The sequence below is a fragment of the Musa acuminata genome, chromosome BXJ2-4, assembly GCF_036884655.1.
Source record: "Musa acuminata AAA Group cultivar baxijiao chromosome BXJ2-4, Cavendish_Baxijiao_AAA, whole genome shotgun sequence".
Taxonomy (NCBI): domain Eukaryota; kingdom Viridiplantae; phylum Streptophyta; class Magnoliopsida; order Zingiberales; family Musaceae; genus Musa; species Musa acuminata.
The window spans coordinates 46,073,995-46,100,165 of record NC_088341.1 but is presented as its reverse complement, the minus strand read 5'-3'; the positions used below and the strand labels follow the sequence as shown (position 1 = coordinate 46,100,165).

General features: G+C 44.4%; 5 protein-coding genes across 5 annotated transcripts; 4 read left to right on the top strand and 1 right to left on the bottom strand.

The window, feature by feature from the left end:
* The first annotated feature begins 747 nt into the window (after positions 1 to 747).
* On the top strand, positions 748 to 3,856 carry LOC135611264 (protein BZR1 homolog 2-like). Its single transcript, XM_065106845.1, has 2 exons — positions 748 to 1,323; positions 2,741 to 3,856. Exons 1-2 carry the CDS (start codon positions 1,108 to 1,110, stop codon positions 3,536 to 3,538), a joined length of 1,014 nt encoding a protein of 337 aa, XP_064962917.1. The 5' UTR covers positions 748 to 1,107; the 3' UTR covers positions 3,539 to 3,856.
* Positions 3,857 to 4,179: 323 nt separating this feature from the next.
* LOC135611265 (transcription elongation factor 1 homolog) lies at positions 4,180 to 6,239 on the top strand. The gene is made up of 5 exons (XM_065106846.1): positions 4,180 to 4,318; positions 4,883 to 5,008; positions 5,196 to 5,266; positions 5,911 to 5,932; positions 6,029 to 6,239. Exons 2-5 carry the CDS (start codon positions 4,896 to 4,898, stop codon positions 6,087 to 6,089), a joined length of 267 nt encoding a protein of 88 aa, XP_064962918.1. The 5' UTR covers positions 4,180 to 4,318; positions 4,883 to 4,895; the 3' UTR covers positions 6,090 to 6,239.
* Positions 6,240 to 11,085: 4,846 nt separating this feature from the next.
* Positions 11,086 to 12,493, bottom strand: LOC103982291 (heat stress transcription factor C-2a). Its single transcript, XM_009399182.3, has 2 exons — positions 11,921 to 12,493; positions 11,086 to 11,831 (listed from the first exon to the last, which is right to left on the bottom strand). The coding sequence occupies exons 1-2, from the start codon at positions 12,176 to 12,178 to the stop codon at positions 11,217 to 11,219; spliced, it is 873 nt and encodes a 290-aa protein (XP_009397457.2). The 5' UTR covers positions 12,179 to 12,493; the 3' UTR covers positions 11,086 to 11,216.
* Positions 12,494 to 16,561: 4,068 nt separating this feature from the next.
* Positions 16,562 to 20,543, top strand: LOC135581371 (serine/threonine/tyrosine-protein kinase HT1-like). Its single transcript, XM_065106843.1, has 3 exons — positions 16,562 to 18,096; positions 19,023 to 19,478; positions 19,979 to 20,543. Exons 1-3 carry the CDS (start codon positions 16,906 to 16,908, stop codon positions 20,276 to 20,278), a joined length of 1,947 nt encoding a protein of 648 aa, XP_064962915.1. The 5' UTR covers positions 16,562 to 16,905; the 3' UTR covers positions 20,279 to 20,543.
* A 2,987-nt stretch (positions 20,544 to 23,530) lies between these two features.
* Positions 23,531 to 25,450, top strand: LOC135608848 (uncharacterized). The gene has a single exon (XM_065101897.1). It carries the CDS (start codon positions 23,531 to 23,533, stop codon positions 25,448 to 25,450), a length of 1,920 nt encoding a protein of 639 aa, XP_064957969.1.
* Positions 25,451 to 26,171: the final 721 nt, after the last annotated feature.

Genomic DNA, 26,171 nt, shown 5'->3' with positions numbered 1-26,171 from the left:
TCGACCTGGCGCCGCTCCTCGTCCTCCGCCGTACACCCTGCGCCGTAAACGCCGCCGCTGGCTGGTCCCACCGCAGAGCTAGCGAGCCAACCCGACCAAGAACCACCCGCTTCGCCTCCGACGTCCGCCCGTGCCGGACCCACTCGAGAGGCGGCTGGGCCCCAGTCCCGCTTCTCCGCTCCAGTCTCATCGATTTGGCCTCGCAAAATAAAAGACGCTGTGCCGTCTCAGACAGGAAGTCGCGGATGACGTCACCAAGACGTCTTCTGCCTTCTTCGCTGCATGTACTCGGTTACGTTGCCAGCGATCTCAGATTTGGTGCTATCTGCCGTCGTCGTCACCCACCGAGCCTGCAGCTTAGGCTCTGATGAACAGGACTGCTTCCATCTGCGTGGTGTTCGGTGGCAGGCGGCGTCGCTTTTCAGTGTACCATGCGCCACCTCGAGAGCCGGGAAAGCTCTCCTGTTTGACCGTGACTCACTTTCGCAGCAGCGTCCCACCCTGCGTTCTTGTCGTCAGGTGCGGATCGTATATCGAAATGGGCGAACACCACCTGCCGCTCCGCAGTCCCTCTTTTCAGCGGGCGAATGATGTCGTCTGCGGCCAGAAGTTGCAGCCACCGACTGTGTCTCCCGATGCTGCTGCCGTCTTCTCCTCCGTCCCCTTCCCAGCTTCCGAACGTTCCACGCTAACTCTCACACGAACTTATTAATGTTGATGATAAACATCATAATGTGGATCCCAGTAGCCGGGTCGAATCGTAAGGCAGGTAATTGAGTGGGTGGTCTGAGTTACCTTTTTCGTAATTAATCAGAAAGGAAGGGGTGATAACTAGCAGCACCTGCATTTGACTCATCTCGAGGAGGAACCGGGAGTCGGACTCCTCCTGTTTCCTCCGACTCCGGACGTGCCCGCGGCCGCCCCCGCCCCGACCTCCTCAGAGCCCCATCCCCTTCTTCTTCTTCTTCCTCCTTATTTCCATCTATTCTTCTTTGGGGAGCTCGCGACGGACGGGATCGGGCGACCGAAACACACCGTGTTGGGTCGGGGCCAGATCGATCGAGGCGCGGGGGGTGGAATCGTCCGAGTTGAGGAGGTGGGCAGGGGATGACGTCGGGGACGAGGATGCCGACGTGGAGGGAGAGGGAGAACAACCGGCGGAGGGAGCGGCGGCGGCGGGCGGTCGCGGCCAAGATCTACACGGGCCTGCGGATGTACGGCAACTACAAGCTTCCCAAACACTGCGACAACAACGAGGTTCTCAAGGCCCTATGCGACGAGGCCGGATGGTCCGTCGAGCCCGACGGCACCACGTATCGCAAGGTCCCCATCCCTCTCTTTTTTCCCCCTATATTATAATTACCAAAATAATCGAAAGCCGGCGCACGCGCCGCTGCGTCGGTGAAGTTCTGGTCGGGATTGGCTTCCACCGGCGCAGGTTAGCGAAGATCGTCCGATCTGCGCGCCTCATGCAGCTCATTGTCTCGTGTGACCTGGGGCTCGGTCTGGATCACATGGGCTTCCTTTTCTTGAATTCTTTCTTCACAAATGAATGAAGGTTTTAATTTCTAGGGATCTAATACCTACTCGGCTACCCAGAAGAAAAGTTTGCATCTTTGTATGTTCCTTTACCACCGGTAAAAACATAGTCTGATTTCATCCTTTTGAGACAGCTTATGCGAATGGTTTTTTGCTTCGAGGAACATATGTATGCTGTGTCATCGTGTGTTGAACTCAAGTTCAGTAGCATCGAAATGATTGGATTGTCCCCCTTTCTGTTCTTCAATCAATAGAGCCCTGGTTTTTATTTTTCAAACAAGTCAGTCCTCTTTGGATTCTTCGATCTTGTAAGCTACATGTGATGTGCATTGTATCGAAAGAACCTCTACGGAGCACTTCCAAAGACATTTCCTTGCTAGGTTTGTACTTGATCTATGTGACAACAAGTTTGCGAAAATTGTACAACTTTGATGAGTTAATTAGTGGTTAGCACTTCTTAGATTGATATTATCTATAAGTTGCAACAATTCACAGTCGAAACAAGTCAAAAGCTTTTGGCGAGCATTTTAGAGCAATGCAGTTGCTCTAAAATATTGAAAGGATAATCTATGTTCCTCTTTATTTTTCCTTTGATTTCCCTCTTGTCTCCACGGTAAAAGCCATTGGTTTCCTATGATATTTCACAGTCAACACAGAACAATTGAAACCAATGGAAGAGGCCAAAGTTTTTCAGTGCCAGATAAGGGTGGAAGAAGCTCACCAGTTTTGTCTGCAGCACATAAACAGCTTTCTCATCACTCAACTGTCATTTTGTTTTATTTATTTTACATCATATTTTGTCATATATTATTTATTTATTTCAACTCCACGGTATTTATGTCTTGCATTTACTTGTTCATGCCTCTCATTCTGGAAGATTGTGCTTCTGAGTCGTTTTACTGTAGTACTACTATCTGATGTCTGGAAGTTCTAGTTTAGCTTTAGCTCATTGATGAGATCTTTGCAACTGAAAACAAATAAACCTGTGTGAGTTATTGTCCATTAAATCTATCTTGAGTTCTCAAACCATCGATCACGATCCAAGCATTCTATGTAGCATGCAGCTTATTTCATCTTTTGCATCAGCTGTGAATGTCTTTTGACTGCTAATTTGAGTCCTCGAATGCTGATATATTATTTTCAGGTCTTCTCATGGAATTGCTTTATCTCTAACTATGGGTTTCGCATTTTTTTATTGCAGGGGTGTAAGCCTCCAGCTGAGCATATGGATATAGTAGGCGGTTCAAATTCACACAGCCCATACTCTTCTAACCAGCCAAGCCCATGTACTTCATACAACCCCAGCCCCGCCTCTTCATCCTATGCAAGTCCTGCATCTTCATCCTACATTGTTGCTACGAACAATTCTATCAATGCTGCTGATGCAAACTCCCTCATCCCATGGCTTAAGAATCTTTCATCGGCTTCCACCAGTGACCTAACCAGGTTTCTGCACCAACATCCTTTCTCCATGCATGGTGGGTCGATAAGTGCTCCTGTAACTCCACCACTGAGTTCCCCAACTGCTCAGACTCCCCATATCGAGTGTGACTGGGATGGTTCAAATGCTCAACCATCATGGACCAATACAAGCTACACTTTCCTACAGAATTCGACTCCACCGATTCATGGTCATCAAGTCATTCCAGATCCTGCTTGGATTGCTGGACTCCAGATCGATACCGTGTCTCCTTCATCTCCCACCTTCAGCCTTGTTTCATCAAACCCATTCAGTTTTTCAGGTGGGGGGTCCTCGAGAATGTGGACACCGGGGCAGAGTGGTACCAGCTCCCCCGCCTTACCTGGAATGCCACACAATGTTGGTATTCAAATTTCCGATGGCATTTCTCAGGAGTTTGCATTTGGTAGCAGCACCACTGATGAAAACCCAACAGCAACATTAGTGAAGCCTTGGGAGGGGGAGAGAATCCATGAGGAATGTGGATCAGATGACCTGGAGCTTACTCTTGGAAGCTCAAGGACCAGAGCTGATTCCTGATTGATCTGAAGAGACTTCATACTCTGGAAACACTATAAGCTCATGTTATTATCCATTCTCTGATGTTTCCACAGAGAGAGAGAGAGAGAGAGAGAGAGGCACAGGAGACCATCTAATGGTTTCGACCAAACAGCCTCCATCCCTCTTTCAGGTAGTTGACATTTTTTCTTTTTAATCTTTAAGTTGGAAGTATTTAAATGCCACAATGGTGGATGCCAATTGACAAAATTGCTACTGCCCAAGTTTGCTTTCCCACTCTGTAATCAATCTTCATTTAAGCTATCAAGTAACATTCTGGTTAAGTTACTCTGCTTCCTTTGGACTAATGCATATTTCCTTTGTGTTCTGGTTTCTCTCTCTATAGTTTTTACAACTATGTCATTAAAGATCAAATATCACATTAAACAGAAGACAACATATCAGCAGAGCTCTTCAAACCTAAGATGACTCATAATTAAAATAATGCTTTACTACTTAGTATACTCCTCATGCTACCCTGTGGATCTACATTAACCTCATTAATCTAATATTAATGTCATATTTGTCCTAATATTTCTAAATCTTTTCCATATCGATGTTCTTTATAAGAAGGAAAAAATGTTTATTAGTAACTCGGGCTTATCGTACGGCCCACTAAGCTACCGCCCACTTAAGCTACGGCCCACTTCAGCTGGCCACGTTGCCGACATGCTCCCTATATAAACCGCCTCGGCCACCACTCCTCCGTGGTTCGATTCCTCGATCTCTCAAGAAGAGGGAAAGCCCCTGCGAGGATTTGAGGTGAGTTTGTGACTCTACTCCCTTTCCACCACTCGATCGATTTCGATCCTCCGTTTCTAATTTGACTGCTTAATTAGAGCTTCAGGTTCTGTAATTAGGTTTCGTTTTTTTTTTTTTCCCCCATCGTGGATTTTCGTCTCCCGCGAGTTGTTTTTATGATTCTGGCCTATTTCTCAGTGAGTTAAGATTAGATTCTCCTTTTCCATCGCTTAATTATATTAGATCCTTCGTTTCGTATCCTATTCCTGTGTTAATTTCTGAGCTTGAGGCTCTAAATTGACAGCAGAGTAAGGGTTTCAGGTTCTGTGATTAGGGTTTGCGTGAGTTGTTTTTATGATTCTTGCTCATTTCATAGTGAGTTAAGATTCTCCTTGTCCATCGCTTAATTATATTAGATTCTTTCCTTTCCTTTCCTTTCCGTTCCTATTAGGATATTTGTCCTTGCGATCCGCATGCACGGTGCTGATGGTTTCGAGGTTTTTGAGTGCCCAGGGTTTCGGACTTTGGTTCCGATGTTGCGAACGATTACTTTCTTGGGAATTATTTATGCTCCTTTTCTTGCAGTTACTGAAGTAAGATGGGGAAGAGGAAGTCGAGAGCAAAGCCGCCTCCTAAGAAGCGAATGGACAAGCTCGATACTGTCTTCTGCTGCCCATTCTGCAATCACGGCAGTAGCGTCGAGTGTCACATGTAAGTATGTTGAGATATATTGCATTCTTTCACTAAGCTTTGCTCCTATCCTTTATAAGGTTGCTTGTTTTGATGTATGCAATTGCACAATAGTGAAAAAAGGAACTGCAAATGGTAGGATCGTTCTCCCTCATAGTTTTTTAGGCAGAATGTAGATTATAATCTTTCGATCGACCTTTTTGTACAGTGACATGAAGAACTTGATCGGTGAAGCCTCATGCAGGATTTGTCTGGAAAGCTTCAGCACCACTGTCACTGGTATGATTTATTATTATGATTATTATTATACATTATACAGAGTCACAGACTATATGATGCATGCTTATTATTATTATCAGACAAGAAAATTGTGGTTCAACTCATAATACAGAGTCGCTGACTATGTTGTGCACCACATTGCATTAGGAAAACTTTCCCATGAAAACTCAAGCAGTGGATAGTTTTTTTGATGTTCCGTTTCATTTTTAAGTGCTTGTTCTTTTGCTGATGAGACATTTGTCATATAAACCCTTTAAGAAAGTCATATGTATATTCTTAGAACATAGAAAACCAGAACTCATAAAGAGGCTACTTAAAAAGACTAGAAAGTTTTTGAGGTGAACCAATGAACAGATTGTTGGTTCCTCCATAACCTTGAATCTCCGGGTGCATAGCTCGACTCATCCAGTTTTGACCAAACTATGAACCACGGGAAGCAGGTCGATGGGAAATGTTTGTCTTTAGCTTCACAAAGATGTTTACGCTTGCCCAGAATATTCCTACTGCAACGCAGAGATGATGGTCCAATATATGGGGAAGAAAAAGGCATTTTGCAGTGCTGTGTAGTGTGTTCTTTTTATCTTTGAACGTTCATCTATCTGACCCCTCTATCTTTTTTCTTTATTTATTTATTTACTGTGCAGCACTTACCGAGCCTATCGACATGTAAGTTGATGTCTATCGTGTACTGGTACATGTGGATGACGATATTTCCAACCATCACGATGACAAGGATGATGATGATGGTTTTTACATTTGCAGATACAGCGAATGGATTGACGAATGCGAAAGGGTCAACAATCCGGAAGACGATGGTGCTTGATCATCGTGGCTTGTGGATGTATATATGATGAAATATACGCTGGTGTGTTGTACAATATGTCATCTCCCTGGGTTGTGTGTGCCTGATGATATCTGGGGGGACTTGCCTACGGATTTTATATATATATATATATATATATATTGAATAGAATAGCTTAATGTACAAAATCTGAGTATAATTTCACTTCTTCAATAAAAAAAAAAGAGTGCAACAACCTCAGCTTTCATAAGCATCACGCATACCAACTCGTTGCAAAAACAAATGTTATAAGAACAAGAACCCCAAAAGATGCAGTGAATGATTACTTACAAGGGTTAGGGAAGCAAATACAAATGTTATAAGAACAAGAACCCATGACTGGAACCCGCAATCAGATCACCAAGCCTATGAGAACAGAAGAATCGAATTACTTTGCCCAAGATTGGGGCTCTTGCCCACAATTACAAGAAACGCAATGTTCAGAAATCAAACGAAGACCCAAACATCCACAACATAACGAGCGGCGCAGGAACATTAGGGGATCAAGGCGATCGATAGCGGAAAGAAGAGAGAGAATTCGAACCTTTGGGGGGCTCGGACGTGCTTCAACGGGAGGAGCCAATCGAGCAAAGGCGCATAAGAGGAGACGAGACGAGGGGTTCATTCTTGGGGCAGGAGGGGCTTTAAGGTTCGATGGAACTGTGACGGCGAGAGAGAGAGAAAGAAGAGGGGGAGTAGGTTCGGGTCGAGGGACGTATCACCGACTGATTGCATCAGCCAAATTCGACGGCAGAGGGAGAAACAGCGCCAGTGTCATGCCACCTCACCCTTGAACGGTGAAACGCATCAGCAAACACGCCAAAGCCCTTCTTTGAGGCGAGGGGAAAAAAGACGTATTTGCCCCTCTCTCGCTAAACTATTTCTCTCGCATCATCATCGATGCATCACGCCAATCCAACGGCAGAGGGAGAAGCAGCTCCATCATCAGTCATGAAGCACGCGTGTAGCAACGTACTGTGTTGCATTAGACGCGAAGGAACTAAAGATGATCGTGCGGTGCTTTTCACTGTTGATAAGCTGTAGAGAAAGTTCATACAACCTGCAGTAAGCTGAGAGAGAGAGAGAGAGAGAGAGAGAGAGAGAGAGAGAGAGAGAGAGAGAATTAACCCTCTGCTGTTGTGATGTACTCGGTGCAGATCGATGTCACCAGCTAAAAACAGCAGTGTTTCATGTGGAATCCTACAGCCATACTCGGAAACATCACTATCTCGACATGGAAGAAATCCTAGCTATTTCGTAGCCACACTCGCATGTTCACGTAAAGATCACTACTCTCTTTGCCATGCTTTGGGTTAACAGGATGATGTTCCATTAATTAATGCCACATGTTTGCTGCAAGTAAAACCTAATAATTCACGGGACCAACTAGTAGATGGAGGAAGTACTAGCCGTACCAACTCATCCTACTATCTAAGCCGAGAAGGCCACCTAAACAAACGTATATAGGAGCTTCCACTAATTCCCTGTGGAGCTGTCCACAAAGGATTAGCCCATGATCGCTGACAATTGTATGTCCCGACTTCCCAAAAAGAATCATAAGACTCACTTATCACTGACATCATGGCTAAAGAAAGATCACGCCCTCGTATTAATAACCGGTGTCATATGCCTCCCCCACACCTCCCTTGGACAATTGAAGTAGCTAAAAAGTCGGACATTGAACGTCGTTCCAATTGCCCAGTATTGACATCGGCCTCGAGAAGACGCACCGATAAGCCGCATCCATTAATTGCCCATGATAGGTTGGGTAGGAGGGACCCTCGCTAATCCTCATCCTTGTCGCCAAGCCCCTAGGTATAAAAATTAAGCCTCAAGCCAAACAAAGGCAAGCGGATGAATACCATACTCTCCTGAATATTGTTAATTTTCTCCTTCCCAATCCCTCTGACTTCAGCATCAAAGGGGTCAACGTCACGATATCTCGTGACGTTGACCTGTCATATAAGATCCCCGACACGGTTGAGGAGGCACTGCGAGATAACTCCTCCACATGTAAGGTGGTCCGTTTTGCCAGACCAGTTCACTCTTTCCACAAGCGGGAAGCTCCAAGCCAAACAAGGGCAAGTGGGATCCCCAGCAGCATATCTAAGGAGGTACTACGAGATGACCCCTTCATGGGCACGACGGTCCATCTTCCTAGACTAGTTCGCTCCCTCCATAGGAGGGAAATCTAGGTCAAACAAGGGCAAGCAGGATCCCTAACAAGGCTGAGGAGGCACTATGAGATGACTCCATCACGGGCAAGGTGGTCCATCCTCCCAGACCATTTTACTCCCTCCACAAGAAAGCTCTTCACGCTAGCTTTCTATGCCAGCTCTCTATGCTAGTTCTCTATGCTTGTGCCTCATGCCAGCTCTTCATAATAATTCTCCACCTCAGCTCTTCAGGAAGGATTTGCACTTTCAACATTGAACCAAGTCGAGCTAATTAGATATGGTAATCTAATTATATGATCATATCTAATTATGATAAGATTTCTTAGGAGATGATATTGATAAGAGACTCCTAATTACTCATTTTAAATCTTCTGCTTTTATCTATAAAAGGATATAACCTCTTAGAGAAGAACTAACTCGATATATTATTAAGAATATAGATATTCTTAATCTCTCTTACTCTGTATTCCATCGGTAGTCCACAAATATAAAAGAGAGGAGATGATGCGTCTAATTCTCCTTGTAGATCAATATTACTATTACTATTAGATCTGACGATGGTACACCTATAGATTAGATAAAGACTTTCTGAATGACATCAAGAGATACACATCACAAATTTGATCTATCATTACTTGATTTTAATTTCTAGCATTAAAGTTTTTTATATAATAGTAGCATAATCATGGTTTTTATGCTTAAAGTTGAGATCAGAACTATGTTTTCGAAATCAAATACCTTAGATCTATTTATTAGCACCCTTTGCTTGCAAAAAAATATTATTTAGATTTGATCATGATGCTTAAATTATCCATATATATTATTGATATATTTTTCTAGTCTATCCTGTTGCTTGCGTAATATAAGATTCCTTGTATTTGATCAATGGATTATCGTTGATAACTTACTATCGATGATAGTATTATTGAGGGCGGCAAGTACTGTGGGGTGCAACAACCCTACGACGACTATACTGGCTACGTAGCATCGCTGAATGCAATGACTACAATGACATCGCATACCTCATGCAATGACCATGAAAAGGGAAAGAATTTGGGTTTTGATTTTAAAATTATGATTTTATCTTTATAAATCTTTTTTATTGTTCTACCCTTAAGAAACTATATAATTCTATTATATCCTAATAAAATTATAGTTTTACCCCTTTGAATTTAAGAATTTTTTACTTATGTCCTCAATTATAAAATTAATCAATATGATTTATTTTTAATTATACCTTATCATGATCGTTTGATTAGATTTAGAGTATATTAAATAAGTTTTGATCAAATTTAGGAAAAATCAAACTTTGACTAATTTTTTTTTTTATTTTTTGACTTACTTAATTGGGCTAATTTAGCTTAATTTTAAGCTTGTCTAATTAAATAGGATTGATGGGTCTAATTTAGGGTTTCATGCATAATTAAAAAAAATTATGGTTTTCTTTAATAGATATGATGAATCCGATCAGAATATTAGTTTTTTTGTTATATTTGTAGAAAAATGAGATATTTATGTTCAGTATATCTTATCAAGTGTGCCATAGCAAAATGATATTACTAAGAGATAAAATCGTATTATTATAGATATGATTAGGAATATGATGAGCTATTCCTTTATACCTAAGTTAATATATGAAAAGTTTTTAAGATAACTATGTATATCTTAAATGGTTCCTAGTAAGTTGATTCTAACGATCTATTTGAGTTATGGACCGATAGATTATCTAAATAGAGATATATACATATTTAGGGTTATCTTACGGAGATAAGAATCTTTAATCCACATGAAAAAAATGGGATCAAATAACTATTTTTTAAAAAAACATTTATTATCTAGAAAAATCTAGGCGATATAGATTTTATTAACTTAATCATAATACGAATATAGTAATATCTGGTAATATAAAATTCTTAGAAACTAACTAGATTAGTTGAAGTAAAAAATTTCAAAAGATCAATTTTAATATTGAAGAGATACAAGTTAATATTTCTTTATCATTTTCTATTCGAGATATTAGTATTCGAATGGATGATGATGAATAACAAAATAATATTGATGAACTCTCATGTGATATTTATATTGCCATTTCTAATAATTATATGATATATATGAATGATATGTCATTTCTAATAATTATATGAAATATATCATGACATAAGCATGTGACCGGTTATCATTTTAAAAGTAACGATTTTAAAAAGTACTTTTTCTTTTCTTTTTTTAAGTAGAAACAAACAAAAATCAAATCGACTAAATCGCTGTTACGTGAGAATCATTTGGATTTATGCTTTGAGGATAAGATGACTTTTTTGTGAAGGAATAAAAGCATCACACTGTTCATATTTATTACCGTACATTTCCAACCTATCAGAAAAACAAGCAAAACAAATAAAATTAATCCAACAATTCATCTTTATGCCTTTTGTTAGCCATTCTCTCGTTTTCTCCATCAAAACACCCCTTCGTCAGGTTTATTCGCAACGCATGGTGGGTGGTTCTGCGAACCCATGGACTTACAGGATAACATTACTCACCAGCAATCACTCGGGTCAAATTAGTCCTCGCCAGGCGTCCCGATTCCTCTCCTCGGGCACGAGGAGGACCCATCAACAGTGGCCCGTGTCTTATCCCACTCCAACGGTTCTACTTGGACACCGAATATTTCAGCCATTAATTCCAGCAGGTTCAGTTCTCTCATGGACTGCAGTGGCAAGAGGGCATCGAGAACACGCCATTCTTGCAACATCTCATTTGGCAATATGCTGATCATATATAGAACTCACATGTACCCAAACACCAAAGGAAAACTGCACAGCTTTATTTGCGTGCTAATATGCCAACAGAAAGAAAGAAGGAAAGAGGCAAAAAGCAAGGGAAGAAGATAAGATTGATACATTTTAACTCCATGATTATGAAGACAAACCGAGAGCTAAAACCCTGTGTCCAGATGGAATGAGAAGGGATAAGCTGCTGATCCAACACCAACATCCACCTCCATCCCTCCATACTCACTCCCCACCCACGCCGGACCGCCGTACAACCCCACGGTGTCGATGGTCCCCAGGAACTCCTCCTCGTCCCCCTCCGCCATGGCCTGTCCATCGAAGGAACAACCACCGCTGCCGCCTTCCATCTCCAGCATCCTCTCGTCGCCCCCCGATCGAAGCCGGGCCCGCTTCTCCCCTGCCTCGATCGCGTCCCCGGCCGCCGCCGGCCCCCCGAGGCGGTGGATCAGCTTGGGGTCCCCGGCCACCTTGACCAGGAAGGCCAGCATCTGCCTCGGCCTGCGCTCCGTCTCCTGCACCCTCCTCCACATCCCCTGCACCGTTTCATCTATCCTCCGCTGCTCCTGTTTCAGCCTCACTACCTCCGCCACCACCCTCTCCTCTTCCTCCTCGTTCTCCTCCTCCTCTCCCCCTTCCTTCTTCTTCTTCTTCCCGCAGCCGCTGTTCCTCCGCACTATCTGCTTCAGCAGATGCATCTGTCCTCTCAGGAACGACGCGTGCGCGAACTCCCACCGATCCGGATCCACCTTCCGAAACCCCTGCGTTCAACAACATACAGACCGAGTGAGTTCGTGCAACGCGATGCTTCTCGTCACGGAATATATGCCGCGCGTGAGATTGTCCTCACGTAAGTGTTGAGCTGGCGAACGAAGCTGGAGAAGTTGCTGTGCTTGAAGTGGGAGGGAAGGAGGGACTGCGAGAAAGCAAAGGGGTCGATGACGACGAAGCTGTTGTTGTCGCAGCCCCAGGCGATGACGGCGTCGGTGGAGGGGTCGTCCACCATGCGGTACGTCTTCAGCACGAAGGGGGCGGCCACCGGTCCTCCTCCCCCTCCTCCATGGCGGTAGCGTTGGTGGTGAACCGTGCTGCGGCTGCCGTCTTCCATGTCGATGCTAAAGACAACGGGGAACGGACTGCACGGACTTGATACCGCGGATGATTTGCCAAACACGGGAAGAGTAGGTAAAGAAGAGGAGGTGGTCTTGTAGTGGCGTTGCGGCCGGGGGGGTCAAAAGCTAGGCGACAGACACCGGTACGTCATCGGCCGCGTGTCCCTCCGTCCCGACTCTTCCATGACCCGGTCCAAGAAAAAGGAGACGGAGGAAGAGCAAATGACAAAAAGACAGTGAAACCACTTGACCTTTTTTTGCATCTCCTCCCCAACGAGTGAGGTCAAAACAGGGAGTGTGATCCCCTAAGTCGAAATATTTTGCCCCCTCGTTCATCTCTTTACCATATCTTTGCTTTTTTCTGACAATGGTCCGGTCGATGCCTTGTGAGCCAAAAGATGGCACAGTAGGTGGTGAACGCCGATTGCTCCACGTCCATGGCAGGGACAGAGCACACCGCGACCCACCACCGCTCTACGCTGCGAGCATCTTCCCGTACCTAAAACGCTACAAATCAGGAGGCAGAGGTTTCAGCTTCCAATGGCTTCAGCCGCCTTACAAGTGGACTTCAATCTCCGTGGTGCCTAAATGAATCGCCGTTTGCAGCGGTCGACTCCCGAGTGGAAGTGTTTCTTTCACGTGGTGGTGTAGCCAAACACACGCTCCCATCATGTTCCCTTTGTTGGGATCTTACATGGATTCGGGTTGTCGCTTTGGTGACCGCCAGCAGTCGGTCGGGTGCGACGGTCGCTCTCCGGGCCTCCGAAGTCGACCGGCACATGCACGCACCGCGTGGCTTGCGGTGAGGGGCGCGACCACGTGGAGCGACTCATGCATTTATTACTGTCCTTATTATTATTATTACATTTTACGATATATCTTAATAATCTTCACACACGAATCGTTGATTATATATATATATATATATATATATATATATATATCTCAAAGGAACGGCTGAGATTTTATGATCCAAAATGCGGCATAATCGAGACGAGAGATCTCCCAAACTACATCGTCTAACTTACGACAATCAACCTGCCGTCGTCTTCTGAAGTTGATCGGTGTCGAGTTGGAAGTGGAGATTGGCATGAAGAGTCTTTTATGTATTTTGCTTGCTATTTATGTGTCTTGTCCAAGGAAGTCGGATCGATCTTTCTGACAGTCGAGGCATGCTGCAGGCATTGCTGTTCTGAGATGCCCGGAAAGGACAGCCGCGAAATCAGCAGCTGCCATGAACAAGAGTCCAGGTTAATGGCCTCCCTGCTCCTGCTAATGTAATGATGACATGAGGAAACAGTGCAGGTAAGTATAGTAGCAAAAGGCATTTTCGATCCTTTAAGAACTTTAGTGATGTCTGAGAATGATACTGTCGTTTAGGATTAAACAGTTGTGAGCGGTAGGGTTAGCGATGATGTTTGCAGAGACTCAGCTCGATTCGAGGTGTCAACAGCTTCCTCAAATTCCTCCGCTGCTCATTAACAGTCCCGAGTGTCGCCGTCCGCGAAGGTAACGTGTGGGATATTTCGCGGAGGAGTTTAGGATGAAATGACATAGGACGAATCGGCCATCGCACAAATGCCCTTTGCTGTTTGCAGTGACGCATCCGAAGTGGATTCCATCGTTATCTTCCTTCATCTGGGGATGCAGCCAAGTAAATCTGGTCGCCATCCGTGATGGATCTTGATTTGGCTTGCAGAACACGGGCAGCCGGTGGGAACCGATGCTTTCTTTGTTGGGGTTCCCCAAGTAAGTTGGCAGTGCACGAGGCTCGTGTGATCTGCGGCGAGGAGTTGGATCCATTGTCTGAAGCATCGATACCATCGTTATGTTTGTATGCAGAATCTAAGGAAACAAGCAGCCGTGTGTCGGCAATTAATATTGCGCGGTTGGATAATCTATTCATCGGCATATGTTTCACGTTTTGGAGAACAGTAGTACGCAAAGGAAACCATCAGAACGAGTGCGTACAGCGACATATCAGAACAAGGCAGCAATATTCCAATCTTTCAGCAATCTTTTGCAGCCAATCTTTTCCGCATTGCCATGCCATGCCGCCTGGGGTAGGGTGTGTGCACCACTGCTCGAATCTAACCCCAATTCGATGAGATCCGACATCCACTTTAGCGGTTTTTTGCTGGACTTGTAATTATTTTTTTTACCACTAAAGTTATTATTATTATTTTTTTAAGATTTGCTTGAGTATCGAGTCATTGTCATAGACTTATCCCCAATTTTCCAAGATTTTACTTGGTTGTATGGATCGATTGAAAATAATAAATATACGATTCATTTTACTTTAATTGTTAGTATAAAAAATTATAATTATACTATTATATGAAAAATATTAATGTTAAAAATTGAAACATACATTTAATGTTATTTAGAAAATCTTTATCGGACACATCGTCCATGATCATAATTTGTAAAGAAAACTAGACTTATTTTCTTTTGTATCATTAATAAGATTCGTTTCAAAAGTTATAATAATGTCGATCCGCAAGAATAACTAGACTCGTTTTCTTCTTTCTTTCTATCAATCACACAATATCGCTATAAATAATGAAATAATAAGACTTCTTTTCTCTTTGAATAAGGATTAAGGGAAGATGATGACTACTAATAAAATAAGAATTTAGAGAAGATGAGAGAAGATCCGTAATATCTCAATAATATAATCACATAATTAGATCACACTAACATGATAAAATTTTGATTTAAATATCATAATTTTTTTCTCCCATGATGACCAATTTATTTTGCTATATATACTCGGTAACTGCATGGATTGACTGTTAATTAAAATGGATCGAATTTTTCTTTTCAGGTATTCGTATTTATCCGATCCATTTAAATCATTCATGTTCACGGTCATCAAGATTCGTAACAAATCTAAATTGTTCTACACAACACACATGAATCCAATAAGAACTACTTTGTTCTCTCTTTTATTTCTTAAATCAAATCTTTTAACACTGCAGAGAATTAGACAAATTAGGGGGTCAAAATTATTTCTTCATCATATGAATATCATGGTGTATGTAGTCAAACCACTTGATATCATCGAGAGATCGGATTAAAATGATAAATCTGATTTGATTCGATTTGGCGGATCAAACCACTTCGTATCGTACAGATAGATAGATAGAGAGAGAGAGAGGGAGAGTGGAAACGGGACTTGATATTGAGAGAGCAGAGGGAAACGTATGTATCGAATCAAAATGGTAAACCTGATTTGATTTGAGTTGATTCAATTTGGTTGATCAAACCACTTATATCATATAGATAGAGAGAGAGGGAAACGGAAACATATTTATCGCTTCCCAATGTGAGCGTCGTATACGTCATATTTATCGGATCAAAATGGTAGACGCGACGTGATTCGATTTGGTGGATCATATGGGAACCGAGAGAGTCGTCTGAGAACGCAGGGACTTTGACTGTTGACTTCTTTCCCAATCCCATTAAGATTCTCCTCACGGTTGCGTTGACTTCCATTTGCGTCGTTCCGTAGGGTTGACGGCACCGTCCTGCGTCTTTTTCACTTTGCTCCCTCTCTCTATCAGGTGGTGCGGTGGAAAATAATTATTTGGGAAGGGTCTATATGCGAAAATGGATCATGGCGAAATGGCTGAACTGAGGACCAAGACGACGGTGGCGGCGGCAGCGGCGTCCGTACCTTAAGGATTTTCTTCTTCGTCACTTTAGCTATCTGGCGGCTACGGGAGGGCGGCGGCGGAGCGGTTCTTTGTAAGCACCAGGTTGGGATATTTCTGCGGGCGGATGCGGGTTGGGACTTGGCCTCCCTCTTCGAGGTTCTTCACCTCTTTCCCTTTGCATAATCTTGTCGTCGGTTTCTCTTCTTCCAAGATTTGTTCCTTTCCTGTGGTTCATGGATAGCCCGCGATCACGGTTTCGCCCGCCGTAGCGCAAAAAAGGCGACTTTTATGATTATTTATTTCGTTGACTACCCGTGAGTCCTTTCGGAAAAGGAGCGATTTTGACGTAATTTGAGCTTTGTTCATCGAATGCCTTTCGTCGTTATCGAATTTGATCTTCGCTCTTTTCCCCATCACTGATGCAGAAAGGGCTTTTTCTTTATTCTTCTTCGTTTTTATTTTTGCAAAATTCATTAAAAAAAAAGGGGAGCGATTTTGACGTGGTTTGAGCTTTGTTCATCGAATGCCTTTCCTCGTTGTCGAATTTGATCTTCGCTCTTTTCCCCATCACTGATGCAGAAGGGGCCTTTTCTTTATTCTTCTTTGTTTTTTTCTGCAAAATTCATAAAAAAAGGAGCGATTTTGTTTCATTCCGTATGTCCATGCTGAGATGATGGTATGATGACGACGGCGACAACGACGACGACGAGTCGTTTACTTCTGGTCATGGAATACGACCTCTTCTTTACCTTTTCCTAATAAAAATCCCTTCTTGGAATCATTTCCTGCTTTTTTTATAGGATTTCCGAAAGGTATATGAGAGGTTGGGATCGCATCTCCTCCTCCCACTGGGGTTTTAATTTTGTTTCGTTGTGGGCGGATTCATCTGGTGCAGGGCATCTTCGAGTCTTCGCTTTGGTGTTCTTCGACCCAATCGGTGGACAGAAGATTTTGATATGGAAGAGACCGGAGATCCGGAAGCCCTTCCTTCGTTGGTTTTTTATGGGATTCGAGGCTTTGCTGCCGGGATTTGATTCATTCGGTGTGCTAATTGGTGGGCAGTAATGGAGGAAGACGGCAGCTCCTGGGTGAGGAGGGCAAAGTTCTCTCACACGGTTTGCCACAGGTTAGATTCTGCTAAGCTGCCATCGATCCCATTGCTCGTCAGATCTGAAAGTAGTCTCGAATTGAGGCCGAGAAGGACCGCAGAAGCATCAAATTTGGCTTCAGTTTCGTTGCCGGTCAATCGAGGTGCAGCACCGAAGGCAACAGGCTCGATCACTCATTCTACTAGCTTGCCATCATTGCATTTGTTGCTACAGGATGGCCATCATGGAATAAAGACAGAGAAGTCGAGCTCGGTGATTCCTACTTCTTTGCACTCTGAGCAAGTACCTAAGACAGGGGCCACAAATTTGATTCTAGAATCTTTAATCTCTCCTCGGAAAAGCGATAAACATCCTAATTTGAAGCTGAAGGGGTTGAGTAGTTATGAGTTTTCGAACTTTGCTTCTCATCCTGATCGAGAAACTAAGGTGAAACCAAAGAATTTGAGTCTGGGATCTTCTGCCTTCACTTCTCAGCGTGATCTAGATCAAAGATTGAAGCCTAGGAGCTCCAATTCTGGCACAACATTGTTTTCTAGGCCTTCAATTAAGTCCCACCTGAATTCTCATTCTCAGAAGTCTGGTACTTACATGGATTGGAAGAAATTTAAACCGAAGCAGAGGTCTGAGTCTCCTCTACCAAGAACCTCCATTTCAGATGTCTTCAGAGAAGCTAAGGCAAATAAGAAGAGGTTCTCAACTCCACCACCTAAGAGGAGAGGATCAGATAAGAGTGCCTTTAGCAAGTTATTTTCAAGAGAAGTCCATGATCATGTGATCTTTCACTCACCACCTCCCGAAACAAGTCCTCTACATCACTTCTCGCTAATGAAAGAGTCGGACAAGCATGAGAGTCAGAAGGAGGCTTTATGGACGAGATATTTCGAACATGGTGGGGGGAAGGTAAATGCTGTCGAAGCTCTGGAAGAGTGGATGGTTGATCTTTCTCAGTTGTACCTTGGGCATAGGTTTGCTTCTGGAGCTCATAGCAAGTTGCATCATGGTATCTATAAGGATCAGCCAGTGGCAGTAAAGTTTATCAGACAACCTGATGATGACGAAAATGGGATGATGACTGCTCGCCTTGAGAAACAGTTCACGAGGGAAGTCACTCTTCTCTCTCATCTCTATCACCGAAATGTGATTAAGGTACTTCAATTATTTAATGCCTCTGTTTTGGGTTCTTCTTCGGTATGTTATTATACCTTTGGATAGAATGCGAAGGCGCACAATGATCTGACAACAATTTATCTTGCTTTGGATACATCAGTTGTATGCTGAACTACAATTACTCCTGAATTTTGTAAAAGGAAGAAATGCTATTTAAAAAAATGCATGTAAAACAAACACAAAACTTAAGGTTTTCTCATGAGTTTTTTTTTTTTGGTCTTGTAATTTGCATTATTAGTTTGCTTGTCAATTTCTCATAAGTCATTGTATTTGTTTCTATAGGATACCAAGTGTGGATCTTATTATGTGAACCATGGACATTATTTCATGAGACTCTGATTTCCTTCATTTGGTTGACCATGCTTCAAAATTGATTTGTGGTCGACCGTTTCTCGGTAGTTGACCCTTGAAATATATGTCCTAAAGGCCATGATCTTTGCATGCTCTAGATTTTTCTTACGTTCCTACATTTGTAATAGAAAATACTTTATATACGCTACATTCTCAACTTTATGCACATTATGAGCACTTTCCTAATTCTCCTTGAATCTTTATCAAGGAATAAAAATAAATGCTTGATGTAACACTACTTTCTGGCTTTACAGAACAAGTAATGAATGCATATTGCATGGTTTGTAAAACTTCGATTGAAAAAATATAATCAAAACAATGTCCAACCTCTGAAAGATTCGACTGCACTGCAGAAAACAAATGTTAATATAGCAAGGAGTTTAGTTGCGTTTGATTATGCAGGGATTATAGCAGACTTTTTTTTGCATTCCAGTTCATGTTTTGACTTCAGCTAGGTTCTAATGCCGAGGATATATCCTTTTGCATTTTCTCTGTTATTCAGATGTTCCGTGATGTCCATCCTCATATCTTATTGTATATTTTCTTTGATGCAGCTGATAGCGGCAATTAAAAAACCACCAGTCTTTTGCATTATCACTGAATACCTTTCAGGAGGGTCACTGAGAGCATTCTTACACAAACTCGAACACAAATCTGTTCCTCTACAGAAACTTGTTGTGATCGCTCTGGATATTGCACGGGGAATGGAATATATTCACTCGCACGGGGTTATTCACCGGGACTTGAAACCTGAGAACATTCTTTTTGATCAAGAATTGTGTGTAAAAATTGCTGATTTTGGAATTGCTTGCGAGGAGGTTTATTGTGATACTTTAGCAGAGGACCCTGGAACTTTTCGTTGGATGGCACCTGAGATGATTAAACACAAGCCTTATGGACACAAAGTCGACGTCTACAGTTTTGGGTTGGTCCTATTGGAGATGGCAACTGGAAGTATCCCTTATGAGGAGATGACACCTATCCAAGCGGCTTTTGCTGTGGCTAATAAGGTATAATTTGCGACTTTGATTTTTACTTTCAATTTTCTCATCCTTTGCACATATGTAATGGACCTGCATAATTATTATCATGAATTTGTTCTTGCAAGCCTGCAGTTATTTTTGTCAGGATTTGTGGCACAGGGATCATTAGGAATTGTCAAATGGGTTGGTTGATGATGTTTGTGGCTTCTTTCTTTCCCTTTTAGAGATTGTTTTCAGTTAGAACTGCGTGTGCATCCTGGATTCATCGTCTTTCTTAATTAGCTTTGTCGTATGTTACCGTCGTGCATGGACCATGAATGTGGTGTTATCTATAGTTTCTGCTTGAATCAATGAGGAAAAATAAATGTTACCATGCTTGATGTGTTGTCTTACATTAAATTCATGAAACATCAAGTTTCTAATCTTTCGATATCCTTCAAATCTGATGATACAAATGGATGATAGAAAGATAGCAGTTGGCTGTAGAAACTTATACATTCCTGATATGATCAATTGGTATTTGTCAGAACTTGCGGCCTGTTGTTCCCCCTGAGTGCCCGGCAGCCTTACGAGCCTTGATCGAGCAATGCTGGGCGCTCCAACCAGACAAAAGACCTGACTTTTGGCAGATTGTGAAGGTTTTGGAACAATTTGAGTCTGCTCTCGCTCAAAATGGCATGCTTGACACTGTTGCAAACATGAACTGCGAAGATCATAAGAACCGACTTCTTCACTGGATCCAAAAGCTCAAACCTACACATGCTGATGGGTATGGGTCAGGGCTTCCGATCACCAAGCTTTCGCCTTCCATGCCCAAACTCTTGTAGCGCTTGCTCGGCTCGTGCTTCTGGATTTTGTTTCTTCACCGTGTAATCAACTATCTTGTCTGTTTTAGTGCCACAATGGGGAAATCTGCATGAGTGACAATGTACATAGATTGACTTGTTGTTACTAGGATCCCATCCGTGTGGGGAACTATCACTGATCTAACCAACCATTCCCTGCTTGTTTAAATTGATATGCAGAAGGTTCTTGTGGACTCTCTTTCAGACTTCATACTGTAACTATATGTATGCATATGCAATTTTGTGTTGGGCAGCTGTGGCTCTGCAACATACTAATAATACCCAGCTATGTTGAGCTTCTCAGATCATTTCGAAGAACATCGGCTTCTTGGACATGACTGGTTGATCCTTTTTGCTATATGATTTGCCTACTTGACACACATCTCATAAGTGGAACCATTCGAGAATTCAGTTCTATCTGTTGAAGAGGCTTTTTATGTAAAGCAAAGTAGAAACAGTGTGTGAGGCAAGAGAGAAATGCATCTCCTTTTAAGAATTTACCATTCCTGACAGATGACAATATGACCCTGCATATTTCATGGATATTTCGAATTGAAGTTGTGCAGCTAAGTTTATCTATGTAAGGAGGTAAGAACTTAAGCTTTTCTATATATATATATATATAAATAGTACTATGAAGATTTTGGACTTTAGAGGGAAAAGGTTCACAAGATAAGTAAATCCCAATCCTCAGCATGCATCTGATGTTTTCATTTGATCTGATCTGCGAAGAGAGATGGTGGTTTGGATGACCCATCTCTCTTGATCCAAACATGTTTCTATAAGAACTATAATTGGTTGGCATATTAAAACTAATGAAGATCAAGGTCCAAATCAGGTTAAGGTTGGTCCTTTACAACCGGAAGATCAGAATTCTAAGTCTCGAAAATAGTTTCTTTATATTCAGAGTAAAGTTATGTACATTAACTCTCTGTAGATCTTATTATATAGATGAAAGCTTCATTTGGTACATTTTTTTATTTTCTTGAAACTAATGGAGAACATGAATCATGGAGAGTAGACTGACCTTTAAACCTTTTTGAGGAGAATGTTGAACCTTTAGCTTTAAGTCGAAGCTTCTTTTCAAGCAAGCATGAAGGTTGAAGCATCTTCAAGCAATAATAATTGGCTAAACAAGTCTCTAATCCCAAAAGAGAAGGATACAGTCCAGCTGTTATTCTTATCATATTTCAAACCTACATGTTTTCACACATCTTACATATCTTATTCCTGGGAGATGAAGCTTTGATCTGCCAACAACAAACAATAGAGTTGGGTTAGTAGGTGTAAGTTGATGAAGCTGCATCCTACCGGCGATTAAAAGTTGCAGTCTCCACTTGGTCTGCACTTCACCTCACCTCAATCGGAGGAGCAAACAGGGATCATTAGCTCTTAAAACAAGCAAGAAAGATTCAACAAAAGAAACAAAGAAGACATCAGTACAACATAATAAAGAAAGACATATCCTTTGGAAGAACTAAGAGGTACTTACTTTTGTACTCACCACCATCGTTAAAGCAAGGGATTGATGAAGGCGAAGCAGAGCATCATCAGGCCACGGTGTAACGTGATACGCAAGCAAGGAAAAGTGCATGCTTTTGAAGGGAAAGGAAGGCACACATGCTTCGACTTCTGATCTCATCATGGTGGAAGAGCAACTAAAATATATGAGTCAACAGTGTGGCTGATTTCTCTCTCTGTCAGCAACCCATATATATATATATATATATATATATATAAAGTGTGGGTAAGTGAGGAAAAAATGGCATTGGTTCCCTAAATTATGGAGTCAATGGTGGCTAGAATCATTACCTAGAGAAGAGATTATGGAGGAGCTAATTTTAGTTATTTTATTCAAATTAAAATCGAAGTTTTAATTTGAATAAAATAAAAAATAAATAAAAAATATCTATTTTGTTTACCGATTTTATATCAATCTAGCTAGTATATCTTTTGTCAATAGTTTTAGAGAAAATAAATTTAGTTATTTTATTTTTTATAATTACGAGAACTCAATATAAATTTTGCATAAGATCAACAACAATACTAAAGGCTTTAAGTACAAAAGGCCAAAGGTCACATGTAATGAGTGAAGTCAGGCCTATGATCTCATTGATCCAACTATGTTGACAGTCTGGAGAAATGTGCTTCAGAAAGAATATTTTAAAGGAGAGGGATTGGGGAGAACCAAAGATTACTCTTTAGGTTGCCAAAGCCTGCAATCTGTGTCAGTGATTCTTTCTCTCCCTTTCACCAAACATACACATAAAAGCTCAAGTGTCAACAGTGTTTCTTTCTCTCCCTTTAGGAATCTCTGCTCTGCAGCTCGGAAAAAGATGCTGAAAAAGACAGCAGCTGACAGCATTTGTCATAGATTTTGATATCGTTGTTGAATCTTCTCAGACTGTGTACCATCTGAAAGCTCCATGATTAACCGACACCAAACACCGGTGAAATCCTCGTATACGCAGCTGATAAGGGTAAAAATGGTAACGCGCAACGTCAGTCATGCCAGGTGGACGCACTCCCCGAAGAAACAAACATTAATGTCGACTCGACGTGCGTCAACGTCACCAGCCCTTAGCCAACAACCTCAGCATTTGACCCCGTGCACTCGGCCGAGACGTGGGAGCGCATCGACCGAGGCTCGCCCATGCCCTGAGGCGGCCCGGTTCTCCACGCAACCCCAGTGGCAACGTCAGACGCCACGCGAGGTATTGTCCTGCCCCTGCAAACGGGCACATCAGGTAACATCAAACTCATCTATAAATACTCCAGAGCTCTAAACGAATGAGGAGGAGGGACTGGGACTCCAACTAAACTACGACTTCGACTGCTCCACTCAAAAACCCTCTCCACCTCCACTGACTGGATCGTCGGAGGGGTGACCTTTGTGCAGGTACGAAGACGACGACGACCTCCCGCTAGACGACCGAATGAGGGAACAGCCCCCGGAGGAGCCAACGACCCCGCACGCACCCGACCCGGACGTTCGTCGAAGCCCAACTCGGAAAGATCCCCTCGTCGACCGAGCCCGAACCAAGCCGTGTCGGCCCCGAGGCCACGGCTTAAAGTTGTTTACACTAACATTTTGGCGCTAGAAGGAGGGCCCGCCCCAGCATGTTGAGGGATCATCAGGTCAGCTTTGACGAACCAACGGTTGGGGGACCATACCCGGTCGAGGCTTCGGGGGAATGCCCCCCGCTTCGGGGAACTCGCGATGAAGGTCCCGCCATGGCCTCGGAGCGCTATTGGCGGATATTTAACGATCCGGGCCTGTCACCGCCCGACGGGGCCCCCGTCAATTCCTCGCCTGTATCGCCCAAGGCCTTCCACGACCTCACTCATCAGGTCCGACTACTCACCAACATGGTGCAATCCATGGTTCCCCTTGTCTCCCACCCACCGCGCGCCCCGGCCGCCCAACCATTACATCAACAGGAGCCGCCCAATCGAGTTCCCACTACGCCTCGGGAGCTCCCCGCCTCGCCTCCTGTCCCGTTTTCCCCACCTGCGACGCAGGCAACGGTCTACCCGAGAGGCCGCCAGGAACCCGAGGCACTCTCCCTGGATTCGACGGATTCCCTGCGCGCCCAGTTGCGCCTCGTCAACCAGCGGCTTGACGATGTGCAGAAGGAGGTCCACGGGGCGAGGGGAGAGCTTGGGGGAGACGCACCCCGGAGATCTCCGTTCACACCCGAAATATTGGAGCACGCGGTCCCCCCGAGCTTCCGACTCCCCCCCCTGGACACTTACGACGGCTACACCGATCCGGCCGAACATGTGGCGGCCTTCCGCGCCCGAATGGCGCTCTACGAAACCTCTGATGCCTTGACATGCAGGGCATTCCCCACCACTTTGAGGGGACCGGCCCTCGCGTGGTATGGTGGCTTGAAGACCGGAACGGTCACATCCTTCGACCAACTCGCCAGTGACTTCAAGCTCCACTTCATAGCCTCCGCGCGGCCGAAGCCTTCCATGGCGTTCCTCCTCGGACTCAACCAGAAGGAGGACGAGCCCCTCTCCCTTTATATAAATCGCTTCGCGTCAAAAATCCGGGAGCTGCCGGACACTCACACTTCTTTGTCAATGCAGGCGTTCGTAAGAGGCTTGCGCCCCTCCAGGCTTTTTTGGTCTCTCGTGGAGCGACCTCCCATCTCGATTCCTGAGCTGCTCCAGCGCGCGAACCAATTCGTTGAGGACGAGGCCTGGATGGTGGGGAAGCGGTCGGAGCACAAGAGGGAAAGGTCGGAGCCAGCTCAGGGACAACCGCTTCCTGCGCCCAGGCGAAAGCTGAGCCGGTCCGACCCGCCCACGCTGAGAACCCACCTACCCTCTCCGGATGCCTCCCGGACGGAGATATTTCTCCAGATAAGGAAGAGGGGCCTGCTCAAAAACCCCTTCCCGATGAAGAACCCGCGGGAGCTGGCTGACCGATCCAAGTATTGTCGTTTCCATCGGCAAAGCGGACACGATACCGAGGAATGCCGCGAGCTGTCGCGACAGATCCATGAGCTACGCCGCGGAGGACACCTCGACCCGCACACTCAAGCGGGCAGGGATTTATCGCCCCACCCGAACGACCCCGTTGAGCGCCTCGTCAACGTCATCACGGGGGGCCCAACGTCCGGCGGAGTTAGCATGTCTGGGAGAAAGGCATACGCCCGTTCGGCCAGGGAGGACACTCTCTGTGGTGCCCCCGACCCCCGGGTCGCATTCCCCCCCGAGGGCGCTGAGCAACCAGAGCATGATGATGCGTTCGTAATAACGGCCAGGATCGCCAATGCCCAGGTAAAAAGAATAATGATAGATACAGGGAGCTCGGCGGACGTGCTGTTTCACGATGCCTTCCTGAAGCTAGGACTTGCTAAGGGAGCTTTGGAACCCATCCGCTCGGCCCTCACTGGGTTCACTAGCGACTCGATTTCACCATTGGGAGCTTCGAACTCTGCCCAGGACCCTGGGAACTCCGCCCAGGACCAAAACGGTGATGTCCACCTTCCTGGTAGTGGATCTCCCCACAGCATACAATGTCATCCTTGGTCGCCCCTCCCTCAACAAGATCATAGCCCTGGTCTCCACCTACCACCAGACGGTGAAGTTTCCGACCCGCGCGGGAACATGAGAGGTCTGGGGGAGCCATCGGGAATCTAGGCAGTGATATCTGGCAACGGTTTCCCTGGGCAAGAGGGCAAAGATCGACCGACCGCTGGACGACTCGAGGGAAAAGAAGCGACCGAACCCACATCCCGAGCCGTCGGCACCCACCTGTGAGGTGCCACTAATAAAAGATCGCCCAGACCGAACTGTCAAGGTCGGGTCGGAAATGCCCGCGGAGGAATGGGAAATGCTCGTCAGCTTCTTACAAGAGAACGCCGACATCTTCGCCTGGTCGCCCTCCGACATGACGGGCGTAGATCCAAGGGCCGCCCAACACCACCTCAACATATCACCTGACGCCCGACCGGTGAAGCAAAAACCGCGACCCCAGGCCCCGGACAGGCAACGAGCCGTCCGCGAAGAGGTGGAACGACTACTAGCGGTTGGCTTCATAGAAGAAGCCAAGTACCCGCAATGGCTATCCAATGTAGTTTTGGTGAAAAAACATAATGGGAGCTGGCGAATGTGTGTTGATTACACCAGCCTCAATCGTGCATGCCCAAAGGATTGCTACCCGCTCCCGAGGATCGACCAGCTCGTGGATGCAACCGCTAGGCACGCCCGTCTCTCATTCATGGACGCCTTCTCTGGTTACAATCAAATCCGAATGGCGCCCGAGGACCAGGAGCACACGACGTTCATCATTAACATGAGAGTATATTTTTACAAAGTGATGCCTTTCGGGCTGAAGAATGCGGGCGCAACATACCAGAGG

Bases quoted from the DNA above. Each gene is read 5' to 3' on its own strand.
- LOC135611264 (XM_065106845.1), top strand. From the start codon at position 1,108: ATGACGTCGGGGACGAGGATGCCGACGTGGAGGGAGAGGGAGAACAAC. The intron at 1,324-2,740 runs GTCCCCATCCCT...TTTTTATTGCAG, and splicing joins ACGGCACCACGTATCGCAAG to GGGTGTAAGCCTCCAGCTGA.
- LOC135611265 (XM_065106846.1), top strand. From the start codon at position 4,896: ATGGGGAAGAGGAAGTCGAGAGCAAAGCCGCCTCCTAAGAAGCGAATG. The intron at 5,009-5,195 runs GTAAGTATGTTG...CTTTTTGTACAG, and splicing joins AGTAGCGTCGAGTGTCACAT to TGACATGAAGAACTTGATCG. The intron at 5,933-6,028 runs GTAAGTTGATGT...TTACATTTGCAG, and splicing joins CTTACCGAGCCTATCGACAT to ATACAGCGAATGGATTGACG.
- LOC103982291 (XM_009399182.3), bottom strand. From the start codon at position 12,178: ATGGAAGACGGCAGCCGCAGCACGGTTCACCACCAACGCTACCGCCAT. The intron at 11,832-11,920 runs GTGAGGACAATC...TGTTGAACGCAG, and splicing joins TTCGCCAGCTCAACACTTAC to GGGTTTCGGAAGGTGGATCC.
- LOC135581371 (XM_065106843.1), top strand. From the start codon at position 16,906: ATGGAGGAAGACGGCAGCTCCTGGGTGAGGAGGGCAAAGTTCTCTCAC. The intron at 18,097-19,022 runs GTACTTCAATTA...TCTTTGATGCAG, and splicing joins ATCACCGAAATGTGATTAAG to CTGATAGCGGCAATTAAAAA. The intron at 19,479-19,978 runs GTATAATTTGCG...GGTATTTGTCAG, and splicing joins CTTTTGCTGTGGCTAATAAG to AACTTGCGGCCTGTTGTTCC.
- LOC135608848 (XM_065101897.1), top strand. From the start codon at position 23,531: ATGGCCTCGGAGCGCTATTGGCGGATATTTAACGATCCGGGCCTGTCA.